Here is an 18085-nt window from a genome sequence, read left to right on the forward strand (position 1 = left end):
ACTTTTTTTTTTCTACATCTCATTCCGCTGGGCTGTAAACTGCACCTGGCCTTCTTTTTCTTTTCAAATGCAATTAATGGTCAAATATCATTCTCGGGTAGTGCCTTCCCGGTGTACATGTATCAACTTTTGGCCGAATTTTAGGCCACATGCTTAGTTGCACATGTGTCTTCTTTTTTTTTCAGAGAAAAAAAAACATCATGGAAAATATACATATTCAGAAGAGACTGATTGTCATAGATGCCCAGGCCTGTGTATAATGATGCAGGACTAATCCATGTTGCACATGTGTCTTCACACGAATACAATTAGCGACAATTATAACCATAACAAAGAATGCGATTTAACTGTTCAATGTAGATCTCAGCACTCAGATTTTATTATCATGCTGCTTGTGATCTACTGTTTGAAGTTGCGTCTTTGTGACAAAATCTCACAGAAATGTTCAATAACATGGAAACCAGTGGTGCCCCTCCTGCCAGCAGAAAATCTCACAGAAATGTTCAATAACATGGAAACCAGTGGTGCCCCCCCTGCCAGCAGATAATGGAGATTTGGCAACAGAAAGGAGAAAATTCCATGTCAAGCATTGACCATTAAAGGTCAATGGGTATCCTCAGCCCGTCATAAGCCAACTGAACGTCTATTCCTTCTCTGCATAAGGTGATTTAAAGAGAGATAACAATAATGATGTCAGCAAAATAAAGGAATGTAAAGAGCATAAACAAAAACAAAGATGTGAATCTTCCCTTCCTCTGTATCTTCCTTATTACCTCTTAGACCACTCTGCCAACTCTTCGTTGTCTCTATGGTGTTCAAATTCATGAGTCATCCCAACAAACAGGGCGTGCTTTGGTTGAATTTTCTTCACGGCTTCAAGGCTCTTTGTATCAGAAGGAATGAAAAGCAAGGTTAGAGAAACACATTCAAAGAGGACCGATTGTGATACAGTTGACAACTGAATGCTCTCTTAACGGTTCACTTGTATGGCCAAGGGCTTTAAATTAAGCTTTTATCATCCTTCTTGTTGCTAATGCCAGGTTTGAAACATTAAATTAGCCTAATAATGATATCTTTCTTTTGAATATTAAGTGTATGGAATATAGAGAGATAAAGATACAGAATGAAAGATGAGAGACAATTTCAGGAATGAAAGAAGAAACGTTTCGGGAGTGAAGGAGGAGATACAATTTCTTTCCCTACCGCCAAAAATATGGTATATCATAATAGAAATGCCCATGCATAGCCATATTTTTCTATGCTTAGTGAATCAAAAAATTCCAGGTCCTTTTGAGGACTCTTGCTGTGCAAGCTTGTCCACAGTGTGCAAACCAAACAATCTTGGGATATTGGCTAATGTGGAACTGGTAGGCAAGTCTGCGCAATGGGCAAGGTAATTGAAACTATTAATAAATAGCAGGAAGTGAATCAGTTTTTTTTTTTACATTTAGCAGGGTTTTAATGAATTAAAATCAAAGATTATTCTAAGTGTAGGAAATTTGATAATTGTGAATCTAGGAAATGGCATCGAGACTCAAATTTAAAACTAAAGCGTAGATCTATCTTAACCTCAACATCAGATCTCTAAGAACCTCAGGTCTCTTAACCTCAACCTCGGATCTCTTAACCTCAACGTCAGATCTTTTAAGCATTAAGAGGGAAAAATAAACTGACTTGCCGCTTAAAATATAGGAGTTAAGATGGACCTGTATGTTAGATTATTTTATTTATGTAAGTACATACTCTACATTATTTTTTTTATTTTTTTTTCATGCTCACACATGACATGATACATCTCTTCCACCCTCTGCTGTAAGAGCACCTCACTTCTCTCTATAGTATATACAGCAAGAAAAAAACGATCCTCTTCGGGAAGCATAACCATACACTCAAGAAATGAGTTGAATTGGTGGTTTAATAGGGCACACATGAAATGAGTTGAATTGGTGGTTTAATAGGGCACACATGCATGCACTGGATATGCAGCAAGAGAATTAAATAGTCTTCACTTCAGGGTGATTATATTCAATGGTACGAGGTACATACTTCTGATACAAACTTGTTTCCTCAAAAGAGTCCATCCCACTTTAAAAAGTGTCTAATTTTTTATTGCTTAAAAATCTAAAATTTTTAATCAAATGCCTATTTCACTAGAATGTTACGTTTGTCAAATTGGTCATTAACTATCCTTCCCCCAATTTAATGGCTAATATGTTTTCCTTTAGAACAAGCATCTATTTGAACCTTTTTAAACTCTTGACAAGTCTTATTCTAGTGAACATGCACGAGTTGTATTCTAGTTGTACTATTTTGCACGCATTGTAGAACAATTGTATAGCACTGAACCTTTTTAAACTCTTGATAAGACTTGTTCTAGTGACCATGCACGAGTTGTATTCTAGTTGTACTATTTTGCATGCATTGTAGAACAATTGTATTGCACTTAGTCTAGTGCTGCCGTTGAGACTCTTGTCAATTTCCAAAAGACTCTTAAGAACGTTCTTTTATGTGTAATGTATATTTTGATGCATACAAATTAAAAAATTATGCAAAATAACAAATTAGTTGCAGAAAATATGAAAATGTAGATTTTTATACTAGATCAATGATAATCATTAAAGCATCAACAAACTGATAACATTATCAAATGATCAACCATAAAATTAACCTTCGAGTTTCAAGTTTCCACAGATTACATTTCTTATATACAAACCGTAAAATATAGCATTAACCATAACATCCAAAGAGTTGTAACATTTTGTTAACAGTCAACCTTCAACTATCATATAATGTATAAGCCATAATAAAAACAAATAATTCTAAGTTTTAGAATCTAGATTCTAAACTGAAAAAGACAAATAATTCTACTATTTACTAATCTTTCCTAAACATCGGACAACTTCTAATTTCTCCCTTGTGATCTAGTAGCAACAAGAATTGTTCTGAAGCATGAGGAATCATTCTAGGGGCATGCTCCACTCAAAAGCGAGGTTCAAGAGCGGGAACATGAAAGGGGAAGAGGGGGGCCTAGTGAATTTGCATGAATTGTATGAGAAGAACAAAGTTTATTCACAACAAAATATTCAGAATATCTGGAATATATATATAGGTTTCAAGTAAAAATGATATGATGAAGGGAGTACAATCGGGGTCCCATTTATATACCTAAGCAGGAGTGCCCATAATTAAAGAGTTAAGGGACATGTCCTTTCATAATTATACAGTGTTAATTATTATTATTGTTATGTCCTTAAAACCCAATAACTGATTTGCAATTTTTTAAGTGTGTAACCAGAATTAGAAATAATTGATGTTCTGGAAACTTAAATTAGAAATACATTGAGTTTTTTAACTATGGCATGCACAGTGGAAATTAAATAAAGATGAAGACAAAAAACACATGAGAAACTCCAACTTTGGGGAAAACCTGTAAGCGGTGTGTGTTTTCTGTTATCTCAGCAAAAGGTTATCTTCAAAAACTTTTACAGCAAGGGAACACTTCCCTTTCACAACAAAAAATCACTGGTCAGCTCCCCAAGGAAAATTGAACACCCTCCTGCACACTTGATCTGTTCTAGAGCGGCACAGCCACACAGTACAACCTTCCTGGGCCCTATATGTGCTATACGGACGTGCAACTCAGCCTCTTTGTGCCCTCATGCAAACCGTATGACCATGATGAAGCTGATTGAGTTAGTGCTATTCAGCCCTCTTGTTGATTTTTCCAGATTTCCTTAACTGATAATTACTTTCAATGACTCTTAAACCAATTCAACTTATACCACATTCATCATTAAGTAATTATACAAGAAAGTTATCAACAATAAAGAAGAATAACAGTAGAGATGCCTAACAAAAGAGACAAAAAATTTATCCTGGGGAAACCCCAAACCAGGGGAAAAACCTAGCAAACTTTTCTTAGAGAAATTTGTCCAATTCAACAAGAGATACAATCCAAGTTCAATATAATAACCTAGAAATTTCAAGGGCTAAACAACCCTTCATCCATGAACAAAGTTTCCTTCCAGGGTTTCCTTTCAGCTTCAATCAGAAATCTGACCTTCTAATTTGCCTAAAAAAAAGAAACAGATTCATACCTCATTCATACCTCAGATTCGTCTGTCTTTGCCACAAATTCATCTTTCCTGTTCCTCAAATTTTCGTCTTTGTTGTGCCTCAGATTTCGTCCTTCTTGTGCCTCAGAAGATATCTTATGTGATCCGAAATTCTTGTCCAAATGAAGAGGACAGATGGCCCTTTTATAGTGATCATAAGTGCCCCAAATGGTGTGACTATTGGGATGAGCTGGCATGAACTTACGGTGGAGACCACCTTACATTTTTGGAGGCAAAATTCACAATTTGAAAATTCAAATTTTACATCTTTTGGAGCCGACTTGGAATCCACAATTTTGTTTATCATTTCACAATTATGAAGACCAACCGAAGTTACAAAAATTCAACACCCTCTTAACTAGGGAGGTATTTTGAGGATCCGATGAAGATTCCGTCAGAGAATTTTGAGGATCTTGAGTATCCCCATCCAGCAGATGTTTCCTTTTGATGTATGATGTGCCTTGTCCTGGATGACTTTTTCCCTTTTTCCCATAATGCTTTTAATGAGGTCACCAAGAGCTATATCCTTCCATAGCTGACTGCCATGGACTTCAATTTCAACCATCTTTCATGCTTCTCTATGATTATGTCACAAGCTCTTGCTTTCAATGCTTCTATGATGCCATGATGCATCCCATCTTTTTTCTTAGTGAATCATGATAGCCATATCTTACAACAGAAGACTTGAGAACATGAACTTGAAAAGAACTTAGGTGAGGAAGACTATCTTAGTTATAGTAGAGATCTCTTAATTCCTCTTTCTTGGATTTCTCCTTTTCAGCCTCCACTTCTTCGATGATATGGGCTTCTTCTCTTCCTCTTTTGATATTGTCCTTCTTGATCTTAGGACAATCTCTCTTGTAATGCCCATATTCTTGACATCCATAGCATTGAATCTTAGCCATGTTTTCTTGAGAACTATGCTTCTTGAACTTCCCTTTCCTTTTAGTAAATGTTTGACCCCTTTCACTTGGTCCTTCATCACTTTTGCCTTCAACCTGTCTTCTTCTATCTTGCATAGAAACCACAAGTTGTTGAATGGGATAGCTTTCTTCTCCTTACGAGCATTTGATATGAGGTTACCTTGTTCATCAGTTAATGCATTTAGAACAATGGAGACCATTTCTTTATCAGATATCATCTCTCCTAGATCTTGCAGTTGAGTTCTTATTTGAGATGCTTTTGAGAGACATGTAGATATCCCTTCATCCTTTGATACCTTCAATTTGTATAGATCATATCTAAGTGATATGATCTTTCTTATCGCACTTTCAGAGAATAGTTCTACCAGCTTATCATATATCTCTTTTGATGTCTCCAACTCTGCTATATAGGGAATGAGGGGATCTTTGACAGACTCCATAAGAATATCTTGAGCCCTTAGATCCCTTTCCATGTATTCAGATAGTGCTTGTCCTTCGGATGGTTTGGAGACTTTTCCATTGACATGATCAATAACTTCATTTTCTTTGAGGACTATGTCTATCCTCCTTTTCCATGCAAGGAAGTTCGATGACCCAACCAGCTTATAGATCTCCTTGCAAAATGAAGTCATTTTACTAGATTAGATTATAGAAGAAAAGGTACTTACTTGTCAAGTGAAGATAGAATCTCCAACTTGATCCCTTTGTTGATGATGATTGATGAAGATGTCTTAATGCTTCTTGGATGATCTTCTTCTAGATGAAGTCCTTGCTTCAATAAAAAAGGAGATTGCCTTTTTGATGATGACAACGCCTTTTGTTCTAGCTTCTTTTGGATGAGTAGTCTTTTAAGATACTTTCCACTCAAAGATTAAGTGTGGATCCCAAGAATGCTTCTTTGATTGAACTAGGGTTTTTCTTCAAGATAATAATGTGATCTTTGTCCTTGAAGTGCTTCTCTTGGATGAATAGATTTCAAGTTGCTTGGATTTGTAGATTTCTTCAACTTGAGTAGTTGTAGGGTCTTGGCCTTCTTTTGATGATGATCCAAGACTACTTCTTCAATCTAGGGTTTTGACACTTCTTCGTAGATTTTGACTTCACTTTGATATCCTTCTATTTTCTTTGATGTCTTTCTCTAGATTTGATCCTTGAGTGTCCCTTGATAAGATTCCCTTCCTGGAGATTGTCACCTTAGCTCTAATACCATGTTGAGAAATCTAGGGCATATGCTTTAGGTGATTTCTCTTCTAATGATAACTGCTTGTGAATGCTTTTTACTTCATTAGATTATGATCTTCTCTTTTGTTAGATTATTATAGTGTTTTTCATCAAACAACTACCAAAGCATAAACAATAAAGAGACAAGAGACACAAAATATAGGCAATCAGCCAAGGCCAAAACCTCTCCCACTTGAGAGAAAAACCCAAACGAATTCTTCTTCTTATAGAGACTTCAATTGACGAATACCAAGACCAAGACCCTTGACCTATTTGCCTCTCCAAGACCAAGTCACAAAGCTTCCTTAATAAGATCCTTCTTCCTTGAGTCAACAATAGTCAACTCTCTTGTTTCTTCCTCCTTCTTGGCTACCCTTCAGAACTTCGGTCTCTTGAACAGATCTGAAACTTTTTGGCCCTAATTCAGAGAGCCCTAGATTCGGTCCTTGAGCAATTTTGTCCTTCAACCTTCTTCGCTGGAGAGAGAGAGACTCACCTTCCTTTAGAGGATCTATTAGACTTCCTCCAAATCTGCCTTCTTCATGATGACTGTAATACCTGAAGTATCTCGGCTATTTCTACGACAGAGGGTTCTGAAATCTCGCACCTGTGAAGTGTATATTACCCAAAACACTTCGCTTTTCTTTGCCTTCTCTTCGCTGGTTATAAGGCTCCCTTTCTAGTGATTTCCACACTTCTTATTTCAGACCTTGACCGAAATTCTTACTTCTGAAATGAGGCCGAGCTGCCTATTTATAGTGGTTGCCCATGAAAATAACCCAACATGACATGTATGTGAGCTGACATGTCCTTTTGATGTAGATCCTTTATTCCATCTTGAAGCCGACTTGAAGGAGATGCTTTAGCTTGGTCTTGGAGGGCCTTTTTATCCTTTTAATGACTCATACAAATATGTAACATGCCCAAGAAGGGTCCTTCATACATGACATTGACTCAATTTGACTTTTATGACTTGATGTCAAAACCTAAAGGTTCACAATGGGAACCTTAACTAAAATAAAATTCCTTGATCATGAAACCCATGATTCAAGTAATACAAAAATAATTTTATTTTCTTCTTTAAATCAATTACATAAAATTACAATTACTCATCATTATGAAGACTGAACCTAGTTACGCTTTTCAACAATGACAAGTAAGAAGATTAACACAACCCTATCAGTAGCTTGTTTAAGACCCAATGGATAAGAAGGTTTTGTGTATCCATCCTTTTCTAACCTGATGATATTGGGAAACTGAGCAAGTAGTTAGAGGTGCAGCATATACTTTGTATCAAAGTTAGATTTATACTCCATCCACATATACCATTGGCTCCTAAATTCATTGATAACATATCAAGGCATTCTTGCAGGTTGGTTGACTTGGAAACATAAAAGGCACCCAGAGGAGCATGCCCATACTTGTTAGAAAGGAGGTATACACATTGAACATAACGGCAAACGTTTGTTCCTTGATCTTCCTGTAAAATTTATAAAAATTGGAATTTTTAAAGGAAAAATAAACTCAGAAGGCATCAATAAAATGCCATCTTTCAGAGAGAAAGGAGACGGAGGATACATAGCATAATTGCATACACAGTTTTCAATCTAATAGTCCTGAATTTATTGGTGTTAATTCTCAAACAAATGAAAAGGCAAACAGAAAGTGCACAACAGATATCAGATTATTCTATTTACAATTTCTACATTCGCAACAAAATATATTATTTGATGAGGTTATCGACACACGTGAAGAAATTGAGTTTGGACACTTACTTGTGGTAAACAAAAGTGAGTATTATGTGATCCCTTCTGCATCAAACAAAATAAATTTATTAAAAAATCTGCACTAATATAATGGAGAAAGTAAGAATAGCTATATTGATTAGATGGTTTTATGGTAACATTGAATGTAATTTAACGGGCAAGCCATAACGTAAAATTAAATATGACAATGACAAAGTAGAAACATGATGCCAGCTTTTTCTTCTATGATAAAAAGTCGTTTTATTTTACAAAAGTAACTACTACATTGGATCCTGATTCATGAATCACTGGGACACTAGAGGTCCAAACTCAATCAATAATAAATCACCGATATCAAGGAGCATAAACATTTTTCAAAAATCCTATAGAAAAGAGAACCAGCAATTTATGCCACTACAAAAGCTGATTACAAAGCTCACCCTAGGCCAGAGATGAAAACACTGAAACCCCAAAGACAGGCACATATAAAAGACGCCAGAAAGATCCCACATCAGTCTCAAAAACATTCTTCAATCAACCTTCAGAGTGTTATCACCTATATAACATGAGGGTTGCATGTGATTTTAATCACGTGATTCAAATTTTTGAATGATGGAATGATAATTCTAGCCTTCCAAAGGTAGGAATATTGATAAATGCTGCTTTAGCTGTACATCATGGTGGTCACCTACTCATGTTCAAGTCACTTATTTCACTTTGTGTTGCATGGTTAGTTCATATCTTAATTGTGAATTTCCTTTATCATGGTGATGCACTTGCCCAATGTTTTCCCAGTTTCATTGATTTTTCCACAACATTTCCATAATTTCAACTAGGTAATTTGTATTTCACAAGCATATCTTCAATTTTTGCCTAGGTGAAATCCACTTCACGCCTGCACTTTTACCATATTCCATCTCCTAGGAGATGCTTGACATCTTTTGCTTATAATTCTCTAAAACTTGCTCCATATTAACCCCTCAATTCTAATATTTTCACCTTTCCATGTTTGATCACACCTAACTGGTTTATGAAATTTTAAATAAATCCTAAAACTTTATCAAATGAACCAATTGGTTTAAATCACAAATATCTAAAGCATATGGAACAATATAAAGTAGTCCATCTGGAATAAAATAATATAGAGAATAGCATGTATGAGAAATTATAAAATATAGAGTTACAATGGGGTCCCATATAAATGCCTAGGCAGGTGTCATTTCACTAAGAAACATGTCCTTTAGTTAAGATATGTTGTGCTTATTACAACTTATGTTAAGTGTTGAATTATTAGCCTATTAATATTCTAATGTTATAATTCTTCATTAAGACTCATTCCCTAAGTTTTATTGTTGATTTATCACCAGGAAATGCACCTTTATGTCCTTGGGATACACGCATGAGGCTAAGCACTTAATATTTAATTATTCACCTTTTACCAATTCGTTGACCCTCATCTTATCCCTATTCATATGTGCTAGCGCATTTGTATCTCACTTCCTTGTCCTTTGGCACAAGTTGTGAGGAGGTTGTTGACCCTTGATTTGACTAAAAAGCTAGCTATGTGTTTGTCCTAAGATTTTGACCATCCATTTCATCAACTCACCCATTCACACGTGTACACTGAGGCCCGGGGGATCTTGTTTGTCTCTTGGGGAAGGATCTCTAAGAAGCTAGCTATGTGTTTGTCCTAAGATTTTGTCCATCCACTTCATCAACTCACCCATTCACACATGTGTACACTAAGGCCTGGGGGATCTTGTCTATCTCTTGGGGAAGGATCTAATCATGTCAATGAAATGAAATCTCGTGGGAAAGGGGAAAGTCCAATGCATCCACATTGATATAGAGACCAAAGCCATGTTGATATTGGTATGCCTTAATGCCCCTTTATGAGGGTAGCACCATGAAGAAGGGTGTGATTCATTGGGTAAAGTATAGTCCTGTAGGAGGATGAAGAATATGGGCTCAAACCTTGAGGACCTCCTGTATGTATAAGGCCAAGCACCTATGTTACAAATTTTGTGCCTTAAAAATGATAAGAAACCAATAATTACAGTACTCTTTGAGGGAAAACCTCCTTTTACAATGAATACAATGTACAAGACAATATTTGATGATTCTAAGACTAGGTCTCCTTAGTATATATATATATATATATATAGAGAGAGAGAGAGAGAGAGAGAAGACAAGGGGTACAATTATAATAAAATGGGGCCATGACGGGTTCTAGCCTACATAACAATATAACAATAGAAATGTAATCACTCAATGTCTAGGGCTTAATAAGGGCTTTACAGGTTAACATGGGCCTTATATAGGGCTTAACAACCTATGGGAAAAATATTTGAAGAAGCCAACGAAGGTTTGAGTCCCCATGAATAGGCAATGGAACCTCACCCTAATTTCATAGTAGATGGGGTAGCGAAAGATGAAGTTCTCCTTGGTCTTGATCTCATGTAGATGGTTTAGTTGGTATATCTTGTCTAATCGATTGATCTAGTGGTTTGTCACGACCTGAAGTCTATGGAACAACCTCTAAACCAGCCTATGGGAATGCGAACAACATGCAGTGAATGATGGAATGTATACTATGGTCGAACAATGAGCCTGTTTTTAAGCTCCAAGAAGTGCTCAATGTAAAAGGCCATCTATGGGTGTAACCCACCCTAAGGGTTAACCCAAGTAATTTGGACAAACTACCTATAAATTTCATCCTTGACAATCTTACTCAACTCCTGTCTAGTCAGTAGGAGGTAGCCAAGTGCATCCAAGGAATATCTAAATGGAGGGAGACAATCCATCTAAATTCCCATCAACTCTAAAAGATATGAAACCCTCAAAACCAACCTTGAGCCCAACCCTATTACCCACCACATGGGTAGTATCCATAGGAGAAATTTTTGCTCATTGATGGTCCTTAGCTGGCAGCCAACAACCCCTTGTTGCCACCACATAGCTCGATGTGTCACTATCTCCGCCACCTGAGTTAGCCATATGCTCCCTCACCCATTTGTTATGATCGTATGTTTGAAGGTGGGCCTTCCAACCCCGAAGGTATGGCTTTTCATTGTGTAGTTGGGTATTTTTGTTTACTTATAATGGACACTTTTGCGCATGGATTAGTGGGGGGATTCGGGGGAGAGAGTGGGCTTGGTTTGTACACTTGTCTCCTCTGTCCAATTTTATGGTTAAACTTGTATCTTAGACCCGTGGGATCTCCTTTATTGGTTACTAGCTTTAGAGGTGGCACTACATGGGAAACTCCGATTTTGGTAGCGTAGTCTTGCTTCTCAACACCATACACATCACTCCCCTCCACTTATTATAAACCCATTCACCATATTTCTCATCCGGGTCCACATTTGTCCATTGGGTCTGTTGACCACTTTGTCTCAACGACCCCATAGCAGTACAACTACACCCCTTTTTTTTAAAGGGATATATCGTGTTCGAGTGTTCGCGCCTTTCAAATTTCATCATCAGTCGGCAGTTTGTTAAAGATGTAAACCCATTCTGCATGGTTATCATGTAAATGATTCTAGTAAGACCATCATGTATGTAACAGCCTAGGTAAGCATAGTATTTTGATAACGATACCTATCCTAGGAGGTTTTTTGTCTCACGGATGCATTTGTGTCTCTAGACACAAATGATCTGCAGAGTTTTTCCCTCCAACCTCACCCCAAAGCTAGGGTGGATTTTGTCGTCAAGATAGTGAGTCCTAGTGTTTTTTTATCGAATCCTTGTAAAAGTAATTTGGGAATAATCCTAGTTAATTGGCTAGATTATTTTATTACAAATTACTCGGTCTACTAGATCATATTTTGAGTCGCAGAATTGGGTAGATATTTGAGGGCCTATAACAAACGGGTTTTCCCCCTTCATGTAAAAAATATTTAGTGCATGGTCCCTCATAATTAGACACCATGGTTAAATATTAGAGGGTTGGAAAAATTATTAATCCCCTCATAAGTCAATTAATTAAATTTTCTGGCAAATTAAATTAAAATCCTAAGCTAGAAATTTAATTAATTTGTGTCCCAAGTAAAATTAAATTCTCCAAAGGTAAAATTCGTGGGTTCTAGAAGAATTATTTTTTGGAGGTCCCCGACCAAGGGAATATTGAAGAAATCAAGAAATTTTGGACCCTTGGATCTTGGTGATTAAGTCAAAGTCAATTTTTGAGGAAATTAACTCAAAAATAATTAATTTTGAGTTAATTAAAAATCAATTAAATGAAATTTTTTATTTTTCCTCAAAAAATAAATAATTTCAACGATGATAATTAAAGGTTAATTAAATCTTTATGAACGGTCAAGATTAATTTGACAGGGATCAAGCCAACAGGCCATTGGAGAATTTGTCTATAAATTAGCGGTCAGTGTCAGTCTATTCCATCTGATCTTTGAATTGTGTACTAAGCTCTCGAAGCTCTCTTGTAATATTTCTGGAATATAATGCAAAAGTCTTTGGGGTTTCAATTGATGGTGGTGTTCCTCTTCTCGAATTTATGGTAATATTGTTTTAAATTTTTCTGCTGAATATTATTTGAAAATTGTCAATCAATAGCTCTCATAGAATAATCTATGCACATGTATGTTGTTCAGTTTATTGGATCTAGAGTAACAATTTTAATTTGATTGAATTAGCAGGTATCTCTATTTTTTTATAATTATATTGTTATTTTATTTCTCTACTTGATTTGACAGTTGGATCTAGTGTTTGCAAAAGATCATTCAAATTTTAATTGAGTGTTTGGGGATAGTCCTCGGTTGGACCAGCCAACTCTCAAAACATAATTTCTGAAGAACCTACTTGATCGAAGCTTCACGATTTATCTAACGATCTATTTTTTTGCAGGGTGTTTTTGGGCTAGTACCTCGTTAAAAATTTTAAATATCTTCTATAACTTGTGCAAAATTGATAGATCTGGCTAGGAAGAGCCTTAGATCTACATATCTGGGAGCAGAGTTGGACTCATAATTGTCAAATCTGATAGATCTATAACTCATTTGTATAAATCTGACATTTTTTTTAAAATTTGGGTCTTGGGGTTTTATTTATTTTTTGTATATCGAGATCTGGTATTTTTGTTTTCCATTTCGCAGGTGTTGATCTGAAGGTGTTTCAAGGAAATTTTTCAAGATCTTGTCTCAGAAACAATTTGTTTGCAGGGAAATTTCAGATTTGAGGTTTTTTTGAGAATTTTTTTTAAAGCAAAAATATATTAGTTTGATATTCAGATTTCTGGGAAATTTTCAAGGTCCTTGGGCTACCATTTTTTATCCTATTCACTTCCTGGAAGGTTCAACTTTCTACTCTCTCTTTTCCTGCTCCATTGCATTTTGAAACCCTTCAAATTTCGCTGCTAAAGCCTCTGCATTTTTCCTTTCCTTTTTCTGCTCGAAATCACTCCTCTTTTTTGCTGCGTTTTTTCTCTCCCTCATCTCCCTTGCATTTTTCTTTTCTGCTGCCATCATCCTTGTGTTCTAGTTTCTCCCTCTTCCCTCCTGTTTGTGTCTCGCTATCATTTCCCTCTCTCTCGCAACCCTTTTCTTCCCCTTCGACCTGCATAAGCTCGCTCTCCCTTCCTCCTGCACGTGGGTTTCTCCTTCATTGCATTTCCATCTCTCTCGTTTTCCCTGAGTGAGCTCTTCCTCCTCGCAACTCCCTAAACCTGCGTCATAGCTCTTCCTCGCTGCCCAGGTTCCACTCCCTTGCTGCCTACTACATCTTCCCTTCTCGAATGTTGCTCCCACCTGCAAACCTTCGACCTACAGATCCTCTTTTGTCGTCATCTCCTTCGAAAAACCCTACGCTTCATATCTGATTTTGTTTTTCTCTTTCACTGGCCTAAGTCGACTTTTCATTCAATATAATTTCTTTAAAACATGCCTTTGACCTTTTAAAATAATTAAAACTTTAAAAAAATCAAAAGGGGTTACCTTCACGCCTTTTTTCATTTCGAATTAAATTTTTATGTGGCCTTTAGCCCATTGTAAAAAGTTTAATTAGCCTTTTTTATTTTTTTTTACATTTTCCCCTTAAAAAAAAAAACATCTATAAATTGTCACATTAAAATATGGCATAAAATTTCAAGATTTAGGTTTTTTTTAATTTTGTGATAAAAGTTTTGGGCGTTTTAAATCTTTGAAATATTTTGAGAGGTAAAAAAAAAAAACTTCTATAGTCAAGGCACATTTAATTTTTTTTTAATATATCTAAGGTTTGACTATAGGAGGAAATTTTCTAGGTTCGAGTTTCTTAAGAAAATCATTTAAATTCTAGAACTACTTGAAGAGGTATTTATTTGATTAACATTTGAATTTCATTTTTTTTCATGGTAATTAACTTTCGAAATTTAAGTGCTTAAGTCTTTTGCATGCTAAGTTTCATGATCATTGGCATTAGATTTTAACTATCTTTAATCGCTCTAAGTGTGGGTTTATTTACTTGAATTATTGGATATTTCTTGCATATTAAATTTTGAGAAATTTTCAAGTAATTGTTAAGTACTCTATCATGGACTTGTGGAAAATTGCATATCTTTCATTTCCTAAATTGAATATTTTGAGCATCTATATAATTGACATTATCTTGAGAGTGATTTTGAAAATTTGTGAAGAAGTTTTTGTTCTCTTTGAGCTAAAGTTGCATTGGAAGGAATTTAGATAAATTGAAGTGATAAGCTTGTGATTTAATTGAGCATTATATTGTGATATTTTAAGCATATTGTTGAGAAGTTTATCTTTCAGTCATTGTCTAGTGAAGTGAATATTTATTTTTGCGATTAAAGGCTTTGGCATATAACTCAAAAATAAATCGTGATATAAGTGTTTTCAATCCTTGATCTAGCTTCATCTCACTCCATCTCTGAATCATCTCATGCACTTGCATATTAAGTTAGACTTGAATAAATTAAAATTTACTTCCAAGCATAAGCTTGGTCAATAGAAAGATAGGTACCCATCCACCTTTGCTTGAGAAGCTTGGTTTTAATAGTACTTAAAACAATGACCTTGCAGTCATGAGAGCCACAACTCTCTACAGCGCCAGAGGCATCGGCCCTGTTAGATTTTCAGGAGAGGTATCGTTAATCACACCTTAGTGTGCTTCACCTTATCTTCTCTCTGCCACTTACTACGAAATCAAGCTCAATATAGAAATGATTGAAGGGTTAAAACTTAGATAGACATTTAACTAAAATTAACCAAGATCCCTGCATCTCACATTAGTTTTAGGATTTGCATTTCATATAAGATAGTTATTCATCCAAGCCGCAGTTGTTCATCAACTACTTGGTCCTAAATTTCATAGCAAGATAGTTGATTCCATAAGGCACTAGTATCAATCGTCTGAATCTAATTGAATCCTATAAGTCTTGCTAAATCTAAAACAAGTACTTGGTCATTTAACTGTGTCTCCCGAACTGGTTGGTTCCCAACTAGTTCTCCTTCATTCCATTTCCATAGGGTCAAGCCCTCTTAGTATGTTATTGGGAGACAATTTAAACAGAGAGATTGGGGATTAGGGTGACAACCCCCGATTTGATACGTTGTCGCGATGCCTAGACATTTTGTGCGAAACCATTTTTTGGCGTCATTGTCGTGGACCAATTTATTGGACCTTGGCTTTATGACATTCATCTCATTCATTTTTTTCTTTCATCTCGGGTGTCTAAGTTAGATTTCTGTCCGGGTGGCGACTCCACTTCCTTCATCTTCTACAGGAGGTTGTACTAGAAGGCATCCAAGTAGCTTGGTTAATCCTGCTCCTGATCCTAAGAAGGCTCTTAGGGTTTGATTACACAAGCTCTCTTTGTTGAAGAATCTAGGGCATAGTCGTGTTGTGATGATTCTTCGTTACTTGATAACAATTTGAGGAGTCTTTTTACTTTTCTTGTTAGCTTATGCTTCTTCTTCTTATAATTAGTGCATATGTGTGTACTTCATCAAACTTCTACCAAAAAAAAATAACAAGAACACAAAGTTTGGCTTTCTGCTAGGGACAAAACCTCTCCACTCTTGAGAGGAAAACCCTTGGTAAGTTTTTTCTTATTGAAGCTTCTTATTTGAACAACTGCCAAACCCTAGACCCTTGACTAGGATATCCTCCAAGCATAAGTCAAATCCTTCCTTTTTCTCCACTATCACTTCTAGCACTTCTTTTGGCACTTTGTCTTCTAATTAGAGTCCTTTTTACTTTAGAATGATGGGCTCCTTCACTAGGCTTGTGAGTCCTTGGAGGCTTGATCTCTCACCCAAACAAAGAACTGTTAGCTATTGTCATACCCTTATTGCACCTTGCACGTGTGACTATTTCTAGCCCTAGAAACAATCCTCTTCTTCCTCGGCTTTCTCTTTTCTTCCTTCATTTGTGAGGGTCTCTCCTTCGCTTTAGAGGGAAGCCTTGTAGACCTTAAATTCCAACCCAAACAATGATGATACTTGAACTATTATTTTCTGTTGCTATGGCCGTAGTCAAACCTTCCTTGACCTCGCACGTGTGACTGTAGTTGCTTCAGAAATGTCCTCCTTTACTTCGTTGTTCTGTCTTCTTATTACACTACCCTTGTAGCCCTCTTCCTTGTCTTTCTTACGTCCTTTCCAGCCCTCTTCTTGTGTGCGGATTTCAGAGTGATTTGCTTGTTCTTTTGAGGAGTGGACAACCTCTATAAATAGAGGTTTGTCCCTCCTCTTCAAGCCGACATGACTGTCCATTAGGCCGACTTACAGTTTGCACTATAATTCAACTTTTATTCATCGTTTTGCTGCTTGGAGACTTCGTTGATGCTAGGAGAGGATTTGACTATGCTTGGAGGTGTTCCCATGAACTTGTATGATGGAATACATGATGTAACATGCCCTCAAAGGGTCTTATCATAATTACATTTTGACTTTGACTTTCTAAAAGCACTTTAAAATGTGCTTGACCTATTTTCAATGAGCAAGAAACTCATTGATAAATACTATAAAAATAATTTCTCTTTTTCTTGAATAAATACAAATATCAAAATTACATTTATGAAGACCGAACCTAGTTACATTTCCTTCAACGCTCCCTCTTAACTAGAGAGATATTCATACAACATTACAAGTTGTTTTGCAATTTTCAATCATGAAGAATTCACATAAGAGAAACCGGATTTGCAATCCATCTATTATAGCATCATATCCATTAACATTGTCATAGTGCAAGGCCTTGACTAACAACTCCATCTCTTTACGAGACCATGAGCTACAATGCTGGCGAGACCAATGATTTATAGACACCTTCATCATTGTCTCTCAAGGTACATACACACTCGGGTGTTCTCTGAGTACAACTTCTAGGACTATTCTGATCTTGGGTTCCCAGCGCTCAAGGAATATCAGTCCTCTTGCCTACTCTTGTCTTGGATGCCCTACACACCCTCAAAGAGTACCAGATGCCAGATGATTACCTAATCCTCCCATTCTTTCTTCCTAAATGAAGACAAGAATGTTGTGTCTATCTTGTGTCTACATTTCCATTCATGGCCTTCATCTAGACTTACTGTTGTTAGTCCTGGTCTAGTGCATGACCCATGAAATCGAAAACACAATTTTCACTCCTTTGTAATCAGGGGTGATTCAAAAACTCCCTCTTGATCAGGGACTTGTCAGAGCTCCCTCTTAACTAGGGACTCTTTCCTTCATCAACAGCTTCTTCTTCGTGGGTCCTTCAGCTACTTGATCTCCTTCCTTTCTTGATGTCATGAAGTCTTCGATCGAACTTCTTCTAGGTAGGGCACCATCCATCAATCACTTTCCTTCTTGGTTTTTCATGTCATTGCTTCATGGAAAGTGACTATCAAGTTTTTCTTGTCATCTTGGCTACTCCTTTGTCATCTTGTCCATGCTTCGGAATACTCTCCTCATGGATGCTTCATAGTACTTGCTAGGTTACATGCTTTGACCTAGTAGCCCATCATGACTTCATCCTGATATTGCTTCAACATTGCTTTTCCTTTTGTTGGATGGCTTCTTCATCATGACATCTCTGTAGAGTAGAATCAGTTATCTGCACCTTTTGTATCTCCAAGGCCTTCATAGGTGTC

The 18085-nt window shown here is 36.5% G+C and overlaps 1 protein-coding gene across 2 annotated transcripts in view; it reads right to left on the reverse strand.

Annotated features, from left to right (window-relative positions):
• Window positions 1-289: 289 nt before the first annotated feature.
• LOC149225503 (putative hydrolase C777.06c) overlaps window positions 290-18085 on the reverse strand; it is a 167972-nt gene continuing 150176 nt past the window's right edge. For both annotated transcript variants that reach the window (XM_089377108.1, XM_089377109.1), the window contains exons 8-10: window positions 8035-8070; window positions 774-883; window positions 290-654 (exon numbers count right to left, since the gene is read on the reverse strand). In XM_089377108.1, the coding sequence (XP_089233234.1) occupies window positions 597-654; window positions 774-883; window positions 8035-8070 (204 nt within the window). In that variant the 3' untranslated portion in view covers window positions 290-596. The remainder of the gene's footprint in view (window positions 655-773; window positions 884-8034; window positions 8071-18085) is intronic.

This window comes from Pinus tabuliformis, chromosome J (assembly GCF_031772625.1).
Source record: "Pinus tabuliformis cultivar Carrire ecotype Pingquan chromosome J, CPIR1, whole genome shotgun sequence".
NCBI lineage: Eukaryota > Viridiplantae > Streptophyta > Pinopsida > Pinales > Pinaceae > Pinus > Pinus tabuliformis.